Here is a 16058-nt window from a genome sequence, read left to right on the forward strand (position 1 = left end):
ATGCAGCTCTCTGTCATTTCTCAGTTTCATTGAGGAAATATAGAAAGGGGATAGAGCTTTCCTGCCTAACATAATGTTGTGAAGATTCAGTAAGCTATGTTTATTGTATACAGCTTGGAGAGACTTAGCTGTAGTACACAAACCCTTCAGCAGGTCTGTCATGGATGCCTCCCTCTCACCCTGAGAATCAAAGAAAAAATAATTAAGAGGATGAACTATTTGCCATTCCTTTTCCACAGTACATATCCTGGATAAATTTCCCTTAGTTTTAAAATGCTTACTTTTTGGTCAGCTTCAAAGCAAAGCGGTGTTTCTGTCTTTTTTCCATCCACTTTCAGGTGGACAGTAGGCTTGACAGCACGTGGGACTCGAGAGAAAAGATTGTGGCATTCAGCTTTGATTACTGCTATTGGTCAGTTGATCCCAAAGATCCAAAGTATGCATCTCAGGAAGTGGTAAGTGATGCTATGCTTCATGTCTGTCTTTGTTCCCAACCTGTTTTGTCCTTCATATTCACATCTACAGAAAGAAACTGAAGAGTTGAGTAGATGAAATTTTGTTTTCTTCTCTGCCTCCATCTTTTGCTTATGTTATTTGTAATACCACAGCACTCAGTACTACTTTTGAATTAAGTAGAAGTAGTAGTAGTATTACTGCAGTACCCTTATTTGTCACTATGTGTACTGCCATGGGGTCTGTCGGCTTTGGTAGCGATCATTGATTGTGATGATCTGAGGACTTTAGTTTAATGATGAGAAATGTTTTAGGGGAATGAGTGTCTAGAGGGAGAAAGTTCTAAAGTGCAAGGAAAAATTGTGAGGCAGTTCTCTCAACTCTGGATCAACAGTGAAATCATTATATCTTTAAATAACAGTAATAAATTTTACTATTCATAATACATTGTTCTGTGAACTCTTTCTTGCTAAAGAATCAGAAATCTCTTATAACTAATGTAGAATCCTCCTGGTTTGAAGATCCAGGGTTTGGTTGTTAAGTAAAGAGGTTGAAGGACTCAGTATTAAAATAGGATACAATTAAAGTTTTCTGTTAATAAACAAGGAATTATTAAACTTACTAGCAAAATAAATGACACGTGGCAAAGCCACCCAAAGACTTCTCTGTGCACGCATACATTTACAAGTCATCATTAAAATAATTCTTTACTGCTCTTTGGTCCTGATAGATTTGCAGAAACAGTAAAAATATGACAGACTTGTATCTGTTTTATTTTGTCTGTTGTCAGTGTAATTGTTCTCTAAGTTCCAGCCTATGTGGTTCTGTTGTTTTCCCTGTAGCTTTTCACAGCAAATATCACTAAAAACTGAGCTAGTCCTGTGAAATTTGTGTTTCTGGAGGTGATGAGCACAGGAATATTTTACTTCTGAGAGTCGGTGTTTGAAAAACTATCAGATTTGGCAATTACCAGAATAGGTCAAATTCTTTACTGTGCTGGCTTTGCTGCTTGGTGCAGTGGTGTGAAAGAGATTTTGGTAGCTCGGGAGGAGTGGATTTCATCTTTAAAAAAGTAAGTCTTCTCTCTAAAGTACTCAGCATTAGGTAAACTTCTATTTTAAAAATTACCAATAACAATTTTTTAAGTGTTGAACTATTTTTTTCCTTTATATTGTCTTATTTACTTATTTGGATTTTGTATTCCTCCCAAGTTTCTCTCATAATGCACCTGGAAACAGGTTTCTTACATTGACAACAGATCTAAGTTAGCTTTCTAGATGAAACAGTTTAACATATGAAGTGTTGATAAAATACAGTCCTGTGTCAGCTTTATCTCTGCTCGGTATGGAAATGATCAGCGTGGAAAATACAAATAACAGCTAGAACATGTAAATATGGGGGGGGGGGGTTGTTCTAAAATAGCAGTGCAACCAAAAAAGAATGTAAAATGCAATATAAACAGCCCACTTGCCTTGCTGGGGCTGAACGCCTTTCAAACATTTTGGAGGGCGTTGCGTTATACAACACAGTATTATCCAATATAAACACTGTTGGGGGAAAAACACGCTTGTTGGCTTTAGAGAGCTAAGTGACGGGCCCCAGGCTCCTCGCTAGTGGCATGGCTGCTGCGGTGCCCCACACCATGGCTGGGAGGCTGCTGAGCGTCGCTGCATGCACCGGGCAGCTTGCCAAGCCGCCGGCAGGCCTGTCCCATCTGCTATGGCTTCAGCAGAGAAAGGTTTAGGGATGGACTGGTGCTTTGAATGACCTGGAATCATCAGAGAGTTTCTTGGGCTTTTTACCTGTCTCAGTGAGTTTAGAGACTGCTAAAACATATATTAAATATCATTTAGAAGAGGGCTGCTGGAATACTACAGTCTTGCCTTGCTTTTGTGCACTTGTCAGCCTCTTAAGCTGTTGATGAATGAAGTTTATTGTACTAATTCCCTGCTGGGAGTCAGTACTTTGGTGCTGCCTTCATAGTTTCTGAGCAGCTTCCTTGCTGCAGTGATACAATCGGCAGCCAAAGGAGGCTCAGTAACACTGTCATACCATACAAGCTTCCTTTCATGGGCTGACCTTGGATGACTATATTTCCTTTAAGATGTCATGCCAGCTCTCATCGCAGGTGCTTGGTGTGTTGACTGATGATGAAAAGCAGATTGAAGTATCCACCTTCTGGTTCATTTTTATAGAATGCTCTCTTGTAGGAAACTGCATCCTTTTCTTGTCCCCTGGACTGATGTATAAAGATGAAGTCCTGGCGGTTTCTCTAGTTGTTATGGATTGTGTGGCATTACAATAATAGTGGGAGGCCTGACAGACTAGTGCTTAGGCAAAATTATGATTTTAATGATATAGATCTGCTTCTGAATATTTTCACAGTTTCTTCTGGATGTCATTACTGTTCACTTGAGGCTCTGTTCCCTTGCGTTTTGGAGATGACTACATACACTGCATTGCATTCCTTATATCTTTTGATTATATACTTCACAGGTACTTGTGATGGATTTAAGTCACACTTGTAAAGTGTTTTCAAATATTTGGTTTAAAAGTTCCAATTAACTGTTCTGTTTACAAAAACTGTGCCTTCTCTGCCAACTGTATTCCTTTTTCTACTTATATTTGCAAAAATGTGAATAAATGTTACTCACCTTGTTTGTTGCTCCTAATCCATTCATGTTAATATTTCTTCTATTGCCTTTTTAATTAAAAAAGATGGGAAAGTATTTTTCCCCTTAAATTTGGTGAAAGGAGATCTTCTAACACAGTAAGCTGAAGAAGAGGTGGCACATGGTATGCCTTTATTCTTTTTTAGTAGCACTACAGCTGAAGGTGCTTTTCTCTTCAAAAGGCTGCAACATAGTCAAAAAATATAAATTACCTGTAAGAAATGTTATTGTCTGCATTTTTTTCAAGCTGAATTAAAAAAATAATTCTCAGTTCACAATATGTGCAAGCTTTCCTGACTGGCATTAGACCATAAGCCTTCTCATACCTCTCAAAAGAGGAAAGATTGCTAAATTAAAAACATAACTGATTTCTTGACTACTGAAAGAAGAGCCAATCACTTCTGCTGTCTGGGAAACAGGCTTCCTAGAAGAGACAAGGTATTGGATAGTGGTTGGTTTCAGGTGTAAGTGGGTAACTTTTGTTACTGTAATTCAAGATTATTCTCTTACTCAAAGCAGTTGAGGAACCAGATATGAGCCAGAATTCAGTTTTCTTTCTCTCCTAACCATGGGTGAATATGAAGCTATAATGTTTCTAATCATGATCCAGTAATTTAAAGTCTAATAGTACTGGTCTGAATTTTGAGTCTTCCTTTAGAAGGTGTATAAATTCTTTACAAAATGCAAGGTTGTGAAACAGTTCAGCTGTGCAAATATTGCATTCATTTTCTAAATAGACTGAATGCCATGTTTTTCAAAGTGCAACCTCTGATTTTTAGGTGGTCAGTTTGCAATCCATTGGACCTGTTGCTTTTGTTTTCTCACGGGGCAGTTAAATACCTTTTGCTGATGCTGAGCTGAGGTTTTCATCTGCTTTCAGATGTGCAAATTCTTTGCAAAGGAGACTGCCTTCTCTTTTCAAGCACAGTTTTTTTTTCTAAGTGGATCTGTTGCTACGTAAAAGGAATAGAGGAACCAAAAGATATCCTCAGGGAAGAGCCACTGGTAAATCAGCCAGAACTACTAGCCACTAAAGGAAGGAAAAAAGGAAATGTGCTAAATCCTACAATGGACAGAGAAGAACCAGGCATTACGGCTACATGTCAAGGAGAAAGAAACAGAGTATCAAAAAATGGGTGGAACCAGAGAAAGGACAGGTAACAAAAGAACAAGAATGAGGACAGGACCAAAACATTCCATGGGGGAAGTATGAAATGAGAAACAAAAGGCAACTCTAAAAAACTATAAGCATCTAAGAACGAAAGTTCATATATGCATTTTCTGACCTTACCTCTATAACTTCTGTTAATGTGCATTTTCTATGCTTACTAATGAGGGGATGAATGTCCCAAACCATCACTGTCAAAATGTTGTTATAGTCTTTAAAAAAAAAAAAAAAAAATGTACAAGAAACTAATAATTCAGGACATGCTTCTTTTCCTGTCTGTTCCTGTCTGGTTTTGCTCATCAGGTAAAGAAAATTGTTTAAGACAGTTGCAAAACTTAGAGTAAATGCCCACTGAAACCCCACTAGCCGCAAAAAACAAACCAAACCAAACCAAAAACAGCTTGATCTAGTGCAAATGCAGTTAAACAAAGTCTTAAGTGTATTCTGCACAAATATAGGAACACATGCAAGCAAAGTATTCTTGTAGCTGGTTGCTATGACTTCTGTGTTCAGCTTCCCTCCAGCCATTCTACCCATCCGGTTATTGTGTATGTGCAGTAACTGTGGTGGGCAGCCTGACCCACAGGATGTACAAGCAAGTATTTACACACGGCTGTTGCCAGAGGTAGCTCATGTACAGTGATCTGCTCTTTTTGATAAGAGCAATACATCCCATGACTAACAGGCCATGAATGGTGGCACTGATGAAATCCAGGATGCTGTCTTTTTCGTGCCTGGCTTGCACTGATTTTAGTGGGATCTGGATCTCTGATTAGACTTTCTTGAAATACTTTCTATAAATCTAAAACTTAGTTCTTGTGCCTCAAGCGCACAAGATTTAGATCTTTAGACTAGACTAGATCTGATTTAGACTTCAGACTTTTATCTCGGGCTTCCAAAAGAATGAACTAAATGATATTCATAAAGATATCTCTCTCTCCTTTCATTGTTCTTTCCTGCAACTCTTTAATCCCTTTTTGCTTTTCTGGGTTTTCTGGATGGTAAAGATATTATTTGAATTTGACATAGTAGTAGGCTCATGCAGGTATGAATATTCCTTTAGTGTCTGTCTGAATGTTATCATCTTTGGTAATGCTGTGACCCTCATTGGGCCTTCCAAAATGGAATCCTAAAAACAATCAACCCAAAAGTCCATAACACAAAAAAAAAAAAAAGGGGGGGGAAGAAAAAAAGAAACCCAAAAAACCTTGCCTAAGAGGTAAATATGGAGAGCACAGATATTGCTGTAAACAACTGAGTGGTCATATAGTCTTATGATACAGTTTTGCATCTTTTTTTTCCTAAAGGATTGTATTGTCTTTTTAATGAGAAGTATCTGCCTATCAAAAAGAAATAAATCTTGGTTTCAAGATTTCATGTGGATTTTCTTGTGTGTGGAGATTGCGGTGTGATTTGCCTTATGTGAGAAGTATGGTCTTATAGAATCAAGATACAGTTTTACAATGAAAAAGCAGTAGGGGTATAAAAACATGTTTTACTGCAAATGTCAGAAATTACTCCTACTTTTTTAGGCCCCCCCCCTTTTTTTTTAACTTCACATTGGCTTACTAATATAAGTGAAAGCATCACTTTGATTCTTTGTCTCCCTTTCAAAAGGGGAAAAAATATTATTATAAAGTGCTATGTATGTTTATATCTATTTTATAAATATGCAAACATATATAGAATATTATATATAAAATATAGTTTTACCTATACATATATTTACATATATACAGATATTTCTACATGTGTATTTATATTTTATATCTCTCTATATATAATATATACATTGGATTTTATGCATTTATGTAGAATTCATGATGGGTGAAAAATTCCAGTGAGGTTTCTTCCTTTTTTATTTTCCCCCTCCTCTTGAAGTTCCTCCCCCCCCGCCCTCATGTGCACTTCCACTATGCGGTTGAATCACTGAGGGTTTTACAAGACTGTTTAAAAGCAAGATATTTGTCTTAAATTAAAGGTTGTCTATTTCTAAACTTTGTATAACAAGAGATACAATATCCCTCTCCCTGTCTATTCAGTGCAAGTATGTGCAAGAACGCCCACTGATGTACGCTGTTTGACTTGATTATGTATTATTTCGGTATTTGTTTAGAAATAGTTTCATTAGGAAGACTTGGTTTTTTTCTCTGCTCTGAAGACAGAAATGGAGATTACTGAAGGGTCATGTGACTGAACACACATGACCTCTGAAAACAAAGAAATTAAATAAACTTTTAGATTTTTTTCCATTTCTTATTTGTTTTAACGTATCGTAACTGCTTTTCATCACATCTTGACTTCTCAGCGTAGCTGGGTTTGTATGCCAGGGGAAAGGAATAGAAAGGAATATGATTTTCTTACCTCCCTGTCAGAGCATAACTGAAAACCAAAGAGAAGATGAAACTGGTATGTTTGTTTTAATGTGCAAGATCTTTAATATGGCACTAGCCTTTAATTTATATTTTATATTGGTAGGATTTAGATTGTCTGCTAATTGGGGGAGTTTAGGAAAGTTATACATCAATAGTCTTTGGAATGAAAATATTGCAACATATTTTCTGCCCCATCATGAGACTAAAAAACTCTCCTCCCCTCCCACCCCTTTTATTGATACACTCCTGACGTCATGCTGCTGAGGAGCTTTAAGAAGCTTTTCCGTTCTCGGATGCGGTTGTGACGCTTCTGTGCCCCCATCTGTTCTGTGTGAGCTGCAGGTTTTTACTTGCCTTATAAATTCTCAGGACAATCTTGTAATTGCTTATCTGACATATGCTTTTCATTCTCAGAACTATAACATAATAAAGCTCTAACTTAAATCTCTTCAAAAATCCTTCAGTTCATTCTCTCTCTCTCTCTCACCTCCTTGGTCTTGATATAAAAGGAGGGAGAAAGATGGAGGGAGGCGGTGGCGGCTGTGGGTGTAAATGGCATTTTCTCATGAAATATTTAACAAGCAGTAAGCATTCCATCCGCAACATTTTTTTCTCCAACCCAGAGTGAGACAGAAGTGAAAAGAAGAGCATGATATAAGAAAAAGGCTTTTTGTGCAATGATTGAATCAGTATATAATGGACTGTAGTGGAGGGAGGGAAACCTCCCTGAGTGCATGAAGGTCTGTTCTGTATCTTCTGCCAGTAACACAGCTGCTGTGTTCAGTTTGCATTCGAATAAGGTCATTCTTTCTGGCTATACCAAGTTTTCTTTGCTCTGCACAAAACTTATCTGGAAATTATAGTGAATAATTGTGAACTTCAAAGCAGACTTTACTGGAGGACAAAAAAATAATTTTTCATTGGTGATTTAACATGAATTACTTTATTTTTGTGAGGCAAAAACAAAAGTGGAAAAATTAGTTTCAAATAACTAAGGAATTAAGTTAATAACCTGAAGTAGTTACATAGTGATACATGTTCATATGCAGCTATAATTTAATGAAGGTGCATTTCAAATATGAAGCCTAGACAGGAGTTCACAAGCAAGAAACAAGCTGAAGGAAATCAATACACTGTGAAATAAACAGTCAGAAAATCTCATTTATTAACTAGTACTGATACGCACTTGCTTTGTGTCATTGATAGCTGCTGAACACTGCTTACTAGATACACAGATTAAATTATAAGAATTTAGAAGTAGATTGATTGGTTACTGAGCTTTTGACCCCGGAGAGTTTATCTGATGCTGTCAGACATAAGCGACATAGAAAAGTTCCCTTATCGGTGGGGAAGTAAGAGTGGTAACGTTAACATAACTGTATCTATGCTGTGTCTGCTGACCAGGCTAGAGACAGAATAGGCTAAAACCCACGCCACTGCCATGTCTGTAAATCTGCAAAATGTTAGAAACCCTATCCTGTCAGAGATACATTAGCAAGAGTATTAAACTTGAAGTGTATGCATATGTGGTGGTCTTGCAGAGGTAATAAAAGTTGAGTGCAGACTACGTTCCTAGTGCAGGCGAGGTGAGCTGCTGCGAGAGGGCTGAGCAACCCCAGACTGGCCATTTCTGTCTCTGGCATGCTGGTAAAGATTACATATAGACATTTACTCTGTGCAGCCACAAAAAACTCTACCATAAGGCACAGCTCTGTTATATGACAAAGATGGTTTCATAGCCCTCCTTGATGAGGGAAGTGAGGGTACCTGTCTGTGGTTTTTTGTACTGCCTTCTCTCTATACGGAGAAGCACCCTAGAAAGCTGTTTGTTGCACATCTGATAACTGTATGACTGTACCTCAAAAAAGAGGTGAAGTTTATGCATTGGCATTGTCAGGAAGCATCATGCTCTATGGAAAAATAGATAAAGACAGGGCATCTTTGTAAAGACCATCCCAGGTTAGTAATTTTTCTTTTAATAATAATTTCCTGTTTTCTACTCATTTCCTGCTCATTGTTTTCTTTTTCATGCTTTGCTTGGGTGGGGTGAAGTTAGCAAGACCCCTGTTAACCAACTGCTATCGTACCAAGTATGCTGAGGTGGAAAAAATGAAGGTGAGAACTGAGGGGAAGCTAAGCGTTTTGTTTTCTTTACGGGATCTGTTAACGTGGGGGCAGAGGAGAGAACACTGTAGCCCTCTGAAGGAAATGGTGGGAATTCTGGGGTGAATTGTTGGCTGACGGACATGACTGAGCCACCCAGCCACTGCCTCTCCCGCTTCCCTTTGCAAACGTTAGAGCAGTAGCTGGGGCTGCATCTGCCTTTCTGTGGTAACTTGCTGTCAGCAGAGACCCCCAGGAACCCCTTCTTCAATGTACTGTGGAACCGCATGTTCTTCACAGTGGGCAGCAGAATTCGCTAAGTGATATTGAAAAGGTCTGTAAGTGCATTCAGCAGCTTAGCGAATAGCAAGTTCTTTGGACTGCCGGTTGTCGTGCCCGTTGCAGTGAACCTGCAAGCTCCCAATGTAAGGTACTTCTATAACAACTGCGATTTTTGCATGTGTTGCAAGTAAAAGTGAAAACTTAGCACTGGTGACCTGCAATCTTTCTGAATTCATTTGCTGGCATATGGTTGTTTGAAAGGATGGTTTGTTGTTTTTTTTTAATCATTATTGACTATGAGGGATGGAAATGTATTTTAAAGAGAAAAGCCTCTCATATAAGATGTATGAAGCTGTTGATTCTTTCTTACTTGGAGATGACCATTCACAATTTAAACTCCCCTATGTAAGCACACCTCAGTGTTTCCTCCCTGCTTGTGAAGTAATGAAGTTTTTGCCTCTCTTGATCTACAGTGAGGACCATCTCTTACTGCCTCTCTCTGCTTTGCGGACAGTTTTTCTTGTTTGTCTGCAAGTATTTCTACAGCATGGCTGCACACAGAACAAAGATCAGATTCATGGCACTTCCAAGGTAGTGGTTGGTTTAAGATTTATTTTAACTTGGAGTGGTTTATTCTCCAATCTCTTAGTTAAGTTGTACAAATAACTTCCCTGCTAGACTGGCCTTCTGAGAACTGAAATTACTGAAAAATTAGTCTGAACATCAATTAAGTCTTCAAGATCATGTTGTTCTGTGAGTTCTGTAACCCCTGGATTGAAGGATGCCCTACTGATAGAATTGTACGGGGTTTTGATGGTGGGTTTTCTTGTTTTGTTTTGTTTTGTTTTTTCCTAACAGTCAGCTGGTTTATGAACGATCCTGTTGGGTAGGGCTGTGTTAGCATTGCACAGTGAGATACATTTATTGCAACAGCTGTGATCAAGTTCAACATAGCTGTTTTGTTTATATCTGAAAATGTGCCATGCTTCTGGCGTGTTGCAGCCATGAGATTGGACTTGCATGTGTAAGTAGCTAATTCTTGGAAAACCTAAATGGTCTGCCAGGGTCCTGGATGACTTTAATAAAGTGTTGGGTATGAACAGCAATTGTTCCTTTATCTTACAGCAAAAGCCGGCCCTTCTCTTTTTTTGGTTTTGTGTCTTCAATTACTTGTGTATCTTCACTAGTAGCTAGTTTTTGTATTTTTCTGTTTACTAAGATTGTATGCCTGAGAGAAATGTGTGTGTGGCCTTGAAGACAAACTGAATGAATCATCTTTTGGCTGGATCTGAGCACCTGCATGTTAACTCCCAATTCTGTTTTGTTGATAAAAACAAAACACTGCCCTTGAGAGCTCATTTGTGAAAAGCAAAACTAACATCTCTCTTTAGCTGTGCTTCTTCTGCTAAAATAGATTCTGTTGGCAGTGCTCCTGAATTGCATGAGAAAGGAGTGAAGAGGAATAAAATGAGTCTTGGAACATTTACTGTAGTCTCAGAACATCAAAATCGGAATTCTGAATGTTAGTTTAGGGTTCTTCCCTTGTCCCGTCCCCCTTCCCCCCCCCCCCAATTTACACACTATTATGAAAAGTTCTTGCTGTTTAACATTATAACTTCAGTTTTATAAAGTCAAGACATTTTCATCTGAACCAGGGAAATGATGTTCCATGTCTTAGTTTGGCAAAAATATTTTGAAGTATGTCTCACCAGACTGTATCACTATGATGTGAAATAGCTAAGGATAACAACAGTTTTGGAATGGGCCATTTGAGTCAATCCTTGCTTGATAGGTTATATTCATTGTTGTATGGCAGGGAATGTTTTCCTGGGATTTTGTTCTTTTTTTTGTTTGTTTTTGTGTGCCTCTAAGGATTGGCTTGTTTTGAAATTACATCTGTCAACTTTAATGTATGTCTCAGCTCCTGTTCTAACACTATTCCAAAAGTTCGTCATTCAAAATTTTGTCCATCTTCCCTCTCTTGCATATACATGCATCTTTAAGAGTGTATTCCTGGATTGCATCATCAATACTGTATGCTTCACATTGGTGGTGGTGGATGTGTTTTATGGAGAAGAGTCAGACTCTAAAGAGTATGTTCCCGATCCCACGTGAGAGACCTACGTTTGAAACCTCAGGTCTGAAAAATGAATCTAAGATACTTTGAGGGTGAGGTCCAGAATTAATTATTTTGGCCTAGCTCACTTTTTTTTAATTTAAGTTTTTGTTTTATTATTATTTTGTAGATGGGCCAGTAGGTTGATATCAGTGAGTAAGGAGAGCCTTCTCCAGTTAATATCAAAGAAGCAGAGATGGAAAAGAGCAGGAGACAATTCAATTTAAAGTCGGTATACCTTTGGTGAAGGTTATATTTGTACTTTATACATGGTTTTGAAAAGGAGCTATCTACTTTTTCTAGTATTTTGTTTATTTTGGAATATAACTGAAAAGAAGAGAAGCTCAAATTATTGGTGCCTCTAACTTTAGTAGCTTAAGTTTTCCAAGACCAAAAATGTTTTGCAGGTTCTGCCCATATCTTTTAATTTTAGTAGAAGATCCTTTAAGATATGTTTAAATTGGGCTTCAACAGAACAACATCCATAAAAGAACCACTTGCTTTGACGAAGAACCAGACAGGAGACATGTCTTATCTTTTGTTAACTTACATTGAATGTGTTTTGTTATGATAGTAGCAAATGGATTTGAGTAACTGCTTGTAGAATTAGGAATAGGTAAACTTTCTTTTTTGGCTAGAACAAAAGTGTTGAAAGCTCCATGGATAATACTTTGTTATCTGCCCTGTGGAAGAATGAGATCTAGCAAATTCTAAAAGTGAAAGACCAGGGGAAAAAATCTCCTGTCTTGTAGAGCAATGGTTCCTAGTCTTTTGGAGCAAACCCTACCAGAGCTGTCTGTGACTTTCACAGAAAAGATCTTCAGAATCATTTTGCTATAAGACTAAAAATCTAGCCTGAGCTTAGAAGTATGATCAGAAGAGTTTCCCCTTATTTAGTGCCCCCAAAATACTTCATGAGTGTAGCTAATATTTTTTTCTTTATTAATGTATCTTATAACCTGCTTCCTAATAGAACACAAGTTCCACTTCTGAAATGTAGCAGTGTCTGAATTCACTGACCTTTTCATTGGCTAAACAGAATGTGGAACCTACTTTTATCTTTTTTGTAGTTTTCCTTTTAGTTCTGAAACTCTTTTTAGAACCAAGAGTGTTTTTCATTGCTGCTTTGAAATAGGGAAAAAGAAAAGGTGGAATGATGTTAAGGATATGGAGAAATGATTGATACAGATTTATCATTGAAGCAGTAAGTTTCTCTCGTTTGCAGGACTTCCTTTTTAATTCCAGTCAAGTCAAAGTGCTTGCTTGCATCTAGTCAGCATTTTAAAGCCAAACATCAGCTCACTTGTGTAACAATTGAGAAATCTGGTTTGAAGTCTGAGAATGTCACTTACTTTTTTTTTGAACTTTCTTTGACAACTAGTGCTGTTATCTTTTAGTCATGTTTAATGTAATCTTATAACTCTAAAACAAGAAATGGAAAAAAAAAGAAAATTCAGTGTCAATGTTCTGAAAATGAGCAGCCTTCTCAATTCCTTTCAAATTTTCTGAAATAGGGATATGGAGAATGAGATATCAAAAGCTACTTTAGTACAGTCTTTAAGTTATTTTTTACTTAAATTCCAATTCAACAGAAACTCAAAAGAACTTTTAAAGCACTAAAGATACATTTAGTCTGCAAACACAAAGATTTCGGGACAATTATAGAAATTTACTTCCAGCTCCTTGCATTGTCCTCGTCTTTGCTTGCCATTTCTGTGTCTGACTTTGCTCACAGTGCTGTAATTGTCTCTCATCCTACTGCCTGCAATTGGCATAGGGTTATTCCCTACTACAGTATACAGAATGCAGTCTTTTGCTATTCCATCTATTGTGAATGTAAATGGTTTTCTGCAGCTGAACGTCATTGGCATGTTGAGTTGAAATAGAGAGTGAAAGAGATTCGAAGGTCTTTTTCTACTCATTTTATTAACCTGGAGTTGATGCTATTTTTTCCCTTAACAAGTGGAGTCTATGTCTGTAAAAGTAAATTAAATGGTGCTGTTTAGTGCTAGGGAACATTCCCTGGGCGCTGCAACGTGGTGATCTATACTGTTAAAATGCTAAAATAGTTCCTGGTGCTGTTTGGGCTGGGACAGCTAGCACTTTTCATAGCAATTTTCAGGCACAGTTAAGGAATTGGCAGGGACCAGGGACCATTCCCTACTGGCACTTTGCACATGGCCACCCTGCTTTGGAGGATGAGAGCACTTAATAATATGAACACAAGTTCATATTATTATGGACTGGGCATATTTATGGCTGGGCATGTTTAAATTGCTAGTGTTGCAGCTGTACCTGCGTAGTCCTCTCAGTAGTGCTTGCAGCAGTGTTCAGGGAGTGAAGCGCTTCTGCAAGTGGCTAAGAGTTGTCACTTGGAGGAGGGGAGAACATTTTTCACATGCTTGGCTCTGGCTATGCCTCTGTCTTCCCAACTTTGTGCAACATGTAATGCCAACAGAAATGTGATTTTTAACTGACTGTTGAGCTGCACTTCTTTGCAGAGTAGAACATAGCTATTAACCAGCAGCGCACATCAAGCTGCGATGGGAGCTGGAGATGCTTCATGTGAAGTATCGTGACTTTTTTTTTTGTGCTGTCCACAAGATATCTAGCAGTATGTGCGCTGTAATGTTGTGCTGGGGCTCTGATCCACCTGGGAAAAAATCTGGAGCACCTCTTACTGTCAGATTCTTCAGAAAACCTTTTCACATGCCAGTAGCCCAACCATTGAGAGTCCCTACAGCTTTTGTTTCTCCTTCTGCAACGTGCAATTTCGTGCATTTCTTCACTGATTCAGGCCCCTGACATATGGATTCTGCATCATATCCGAAAACATGAAGACCTGTTCTTTAGCAACTCTATCCAGTGTCAGAGATCTCTGAACATTTCAGCAGTGCTTTCTACCTTCTTGGTAGAAAGGTAGAATTGGTTTAGCTTTCTCGTGACAATTTTTGCTACTGTACAGATATAACAAATATGCCTTGTAGTTATAGAGGTATTTATCAAACACTTTTTTTTTTTCTTACATAAAATGGGGATAGGAGGTGGAAAAGAGAGGTGAGACAGAAATAGGACCTAATTCGCGGGTTTGAGGTAGTAGTTTCCTAAGTGGCTGCTTCCTTCTCACTGCAGAGATTATACCTGATATCGGGTGATTTCTTGACTGAGCACCTCACACGAAACCGTCAACCTCCCTGTAAAAGATCTAGTATGTGCTAGCTTCATGACCATTCATTACCCTTAAACCCCATGCACAGCATGGTTGTGGCACCTCTGGTTTTGAAGTCAAGGTCGTAGCGCCATTAATCCATACAGATTCCCCTTTAAGAGGCAGCTGGTGTGTGAATAAATGTCATCTCACCCCTGATCGTGTGTTTGTGCTGCCTTGATGCATGGGATTTCCTTTTGGGTGGAGGGCTTCATGCTGCCCTTCAAGTGAACATTGGTGTGTCCACAATTTCTGTCTGAGCATTATGGCTCGCAGGACCCACCTTAAAATTGGGGTTGCTAAATGTAGGGTTGTAATACATGGGGAATCAATAGAGCTCTGACGTGCTTTTCAGGCTGCTGGTTATGGGAGTTTTACACAATCTTGGTTATGCTGCTATTTAGTGAATGCTTTTTGAACACAATTTCTCACCTTTACGCTTCTGCTGGATTTCAGACCACAACTAGGAGATTTCAACTTGTCGTTACACTTACCATTCACACATCTCGTTTAGGCTTTTTTCCCCGTCATTGATGCTGGACTTGCATTAACAATTTCACTTTTTTCAATTTTTATTTGCAAACAAACAAGCCCAACAACGTTATAGCAACTACTGTACCAATCACCTCCCACTCAGAAAAGGAGGGCTCCAACCTTTACCTCCAGCTCTCGAAGCTGATGTGCACCACTAAGCTATCTTCTGCTCACCCCCCCAAACATACAACCCTCTAAACTGCCCCAAACGCCCTATGAGACAAACCACATACAAGCCCCAAAGCAAGCCTTGCCCAGCAACCAAAAATATCCCCACCCTCAAGAATAAAACATAGCCACACCACTAAAATCGACCTGGACGGAAGGTACACCACCACAGTCCACAGTAGCCACCTCAAACTTTCCAAACTGCACAACCTGCCCCCTCATCCCCCAATTACAACAGAAGGTACCAAAACTACTGCTAAGACATGATATAAAATAACATGAAAAAATGCTTTTAAAAAATCCTTTCAAATTAGGCTTTTGACTTCTTAAAAATGGTTGTGGGACTAGTAAAAGATGGAGTGTTACAAGTGAAATGCCCTGCTTTGTACAGGACACTGGACTAGTTTGACAAGTTTGCGTTGCTTTGCTCTTAAACCTGGCAGCCCCTCCATTAAAACACAGACAGAAGTTGCAGATGCTGAGGCTGTTTCTGAGGAGAGCAGACTACACAGATGTTGGATGTAAAGGAGCACCTTATATATCTGCTGTAAGTCATTACACTGAAAAGAGAGAAGCCCTAGTTGAGTTCCCATAGAGATATGTAGTCATTTTAAATAGCACAGTTGTCTGAAAATCACCCATAAACTTCAGCACACAGTTCTCATAATCGCACTCTTTTGAAACAGAAATAATCTCTAACAACTGAATTTCTAGTTACGTCAATGATATGACTGTGCTCCACCTGAAAGAGAAAATAGTGTAAGCAATGGTATAGGTTGTTTGTTGTTATATTCTAGCTCATCTGTAGATCATGTATGAATTCCCCTCCCCCTAAAGCAGTTGAGCATAGCAAGACAGCTGTATTAAAAATGAGTTAATGAACATGTATTTAAAATGTACTGATTTAACATATGGTCAATATAGTAAATTTATTTTGAGCCAGAATTTGCAATGTAATTTGCAAATTACAAGTGACAAA

At 38.4% G+C, this 16058-nt stretch overlaps 1 protein-coding gene across 1 annotated transcript in view; it reads left to right on the top strand.

Moving 5' to 3' along the window:
* STARD9 (StAR related lipid transfer domain containing 9) overlaps nt 1–16058 on the top strand; it is a 123297-nt gene that overhangs the window by 28095 nt on the left and 79144 nt on the right. The window contains exon 6 of the mRNA XM_026061612.1: nt 339–455. Within this exon, the coding sequence (XP_025917397.1) occupies nt 339–455 (117 nt within the window). The remainder of the gene's footprint in view (nt 1–338; nt 456–16058) is intronic.

The sequence above is a fragment of the Apteryx rowi genome, unplaced genomic scaffold, assembly GCF_003343035.1.
Source record: "Apteryx rowi isolate R43461 unplaced genomic scaffold, aptRow1 scaffold_183, whole genome shotgun sequence".
Classification (NCBI taxonomy): domain Eukaryota; kingdom Metazoa; phylum Chordata; class Aves; order Apterygiformes; family Apterygidae; genus Apteryx; species Apteryx rowi.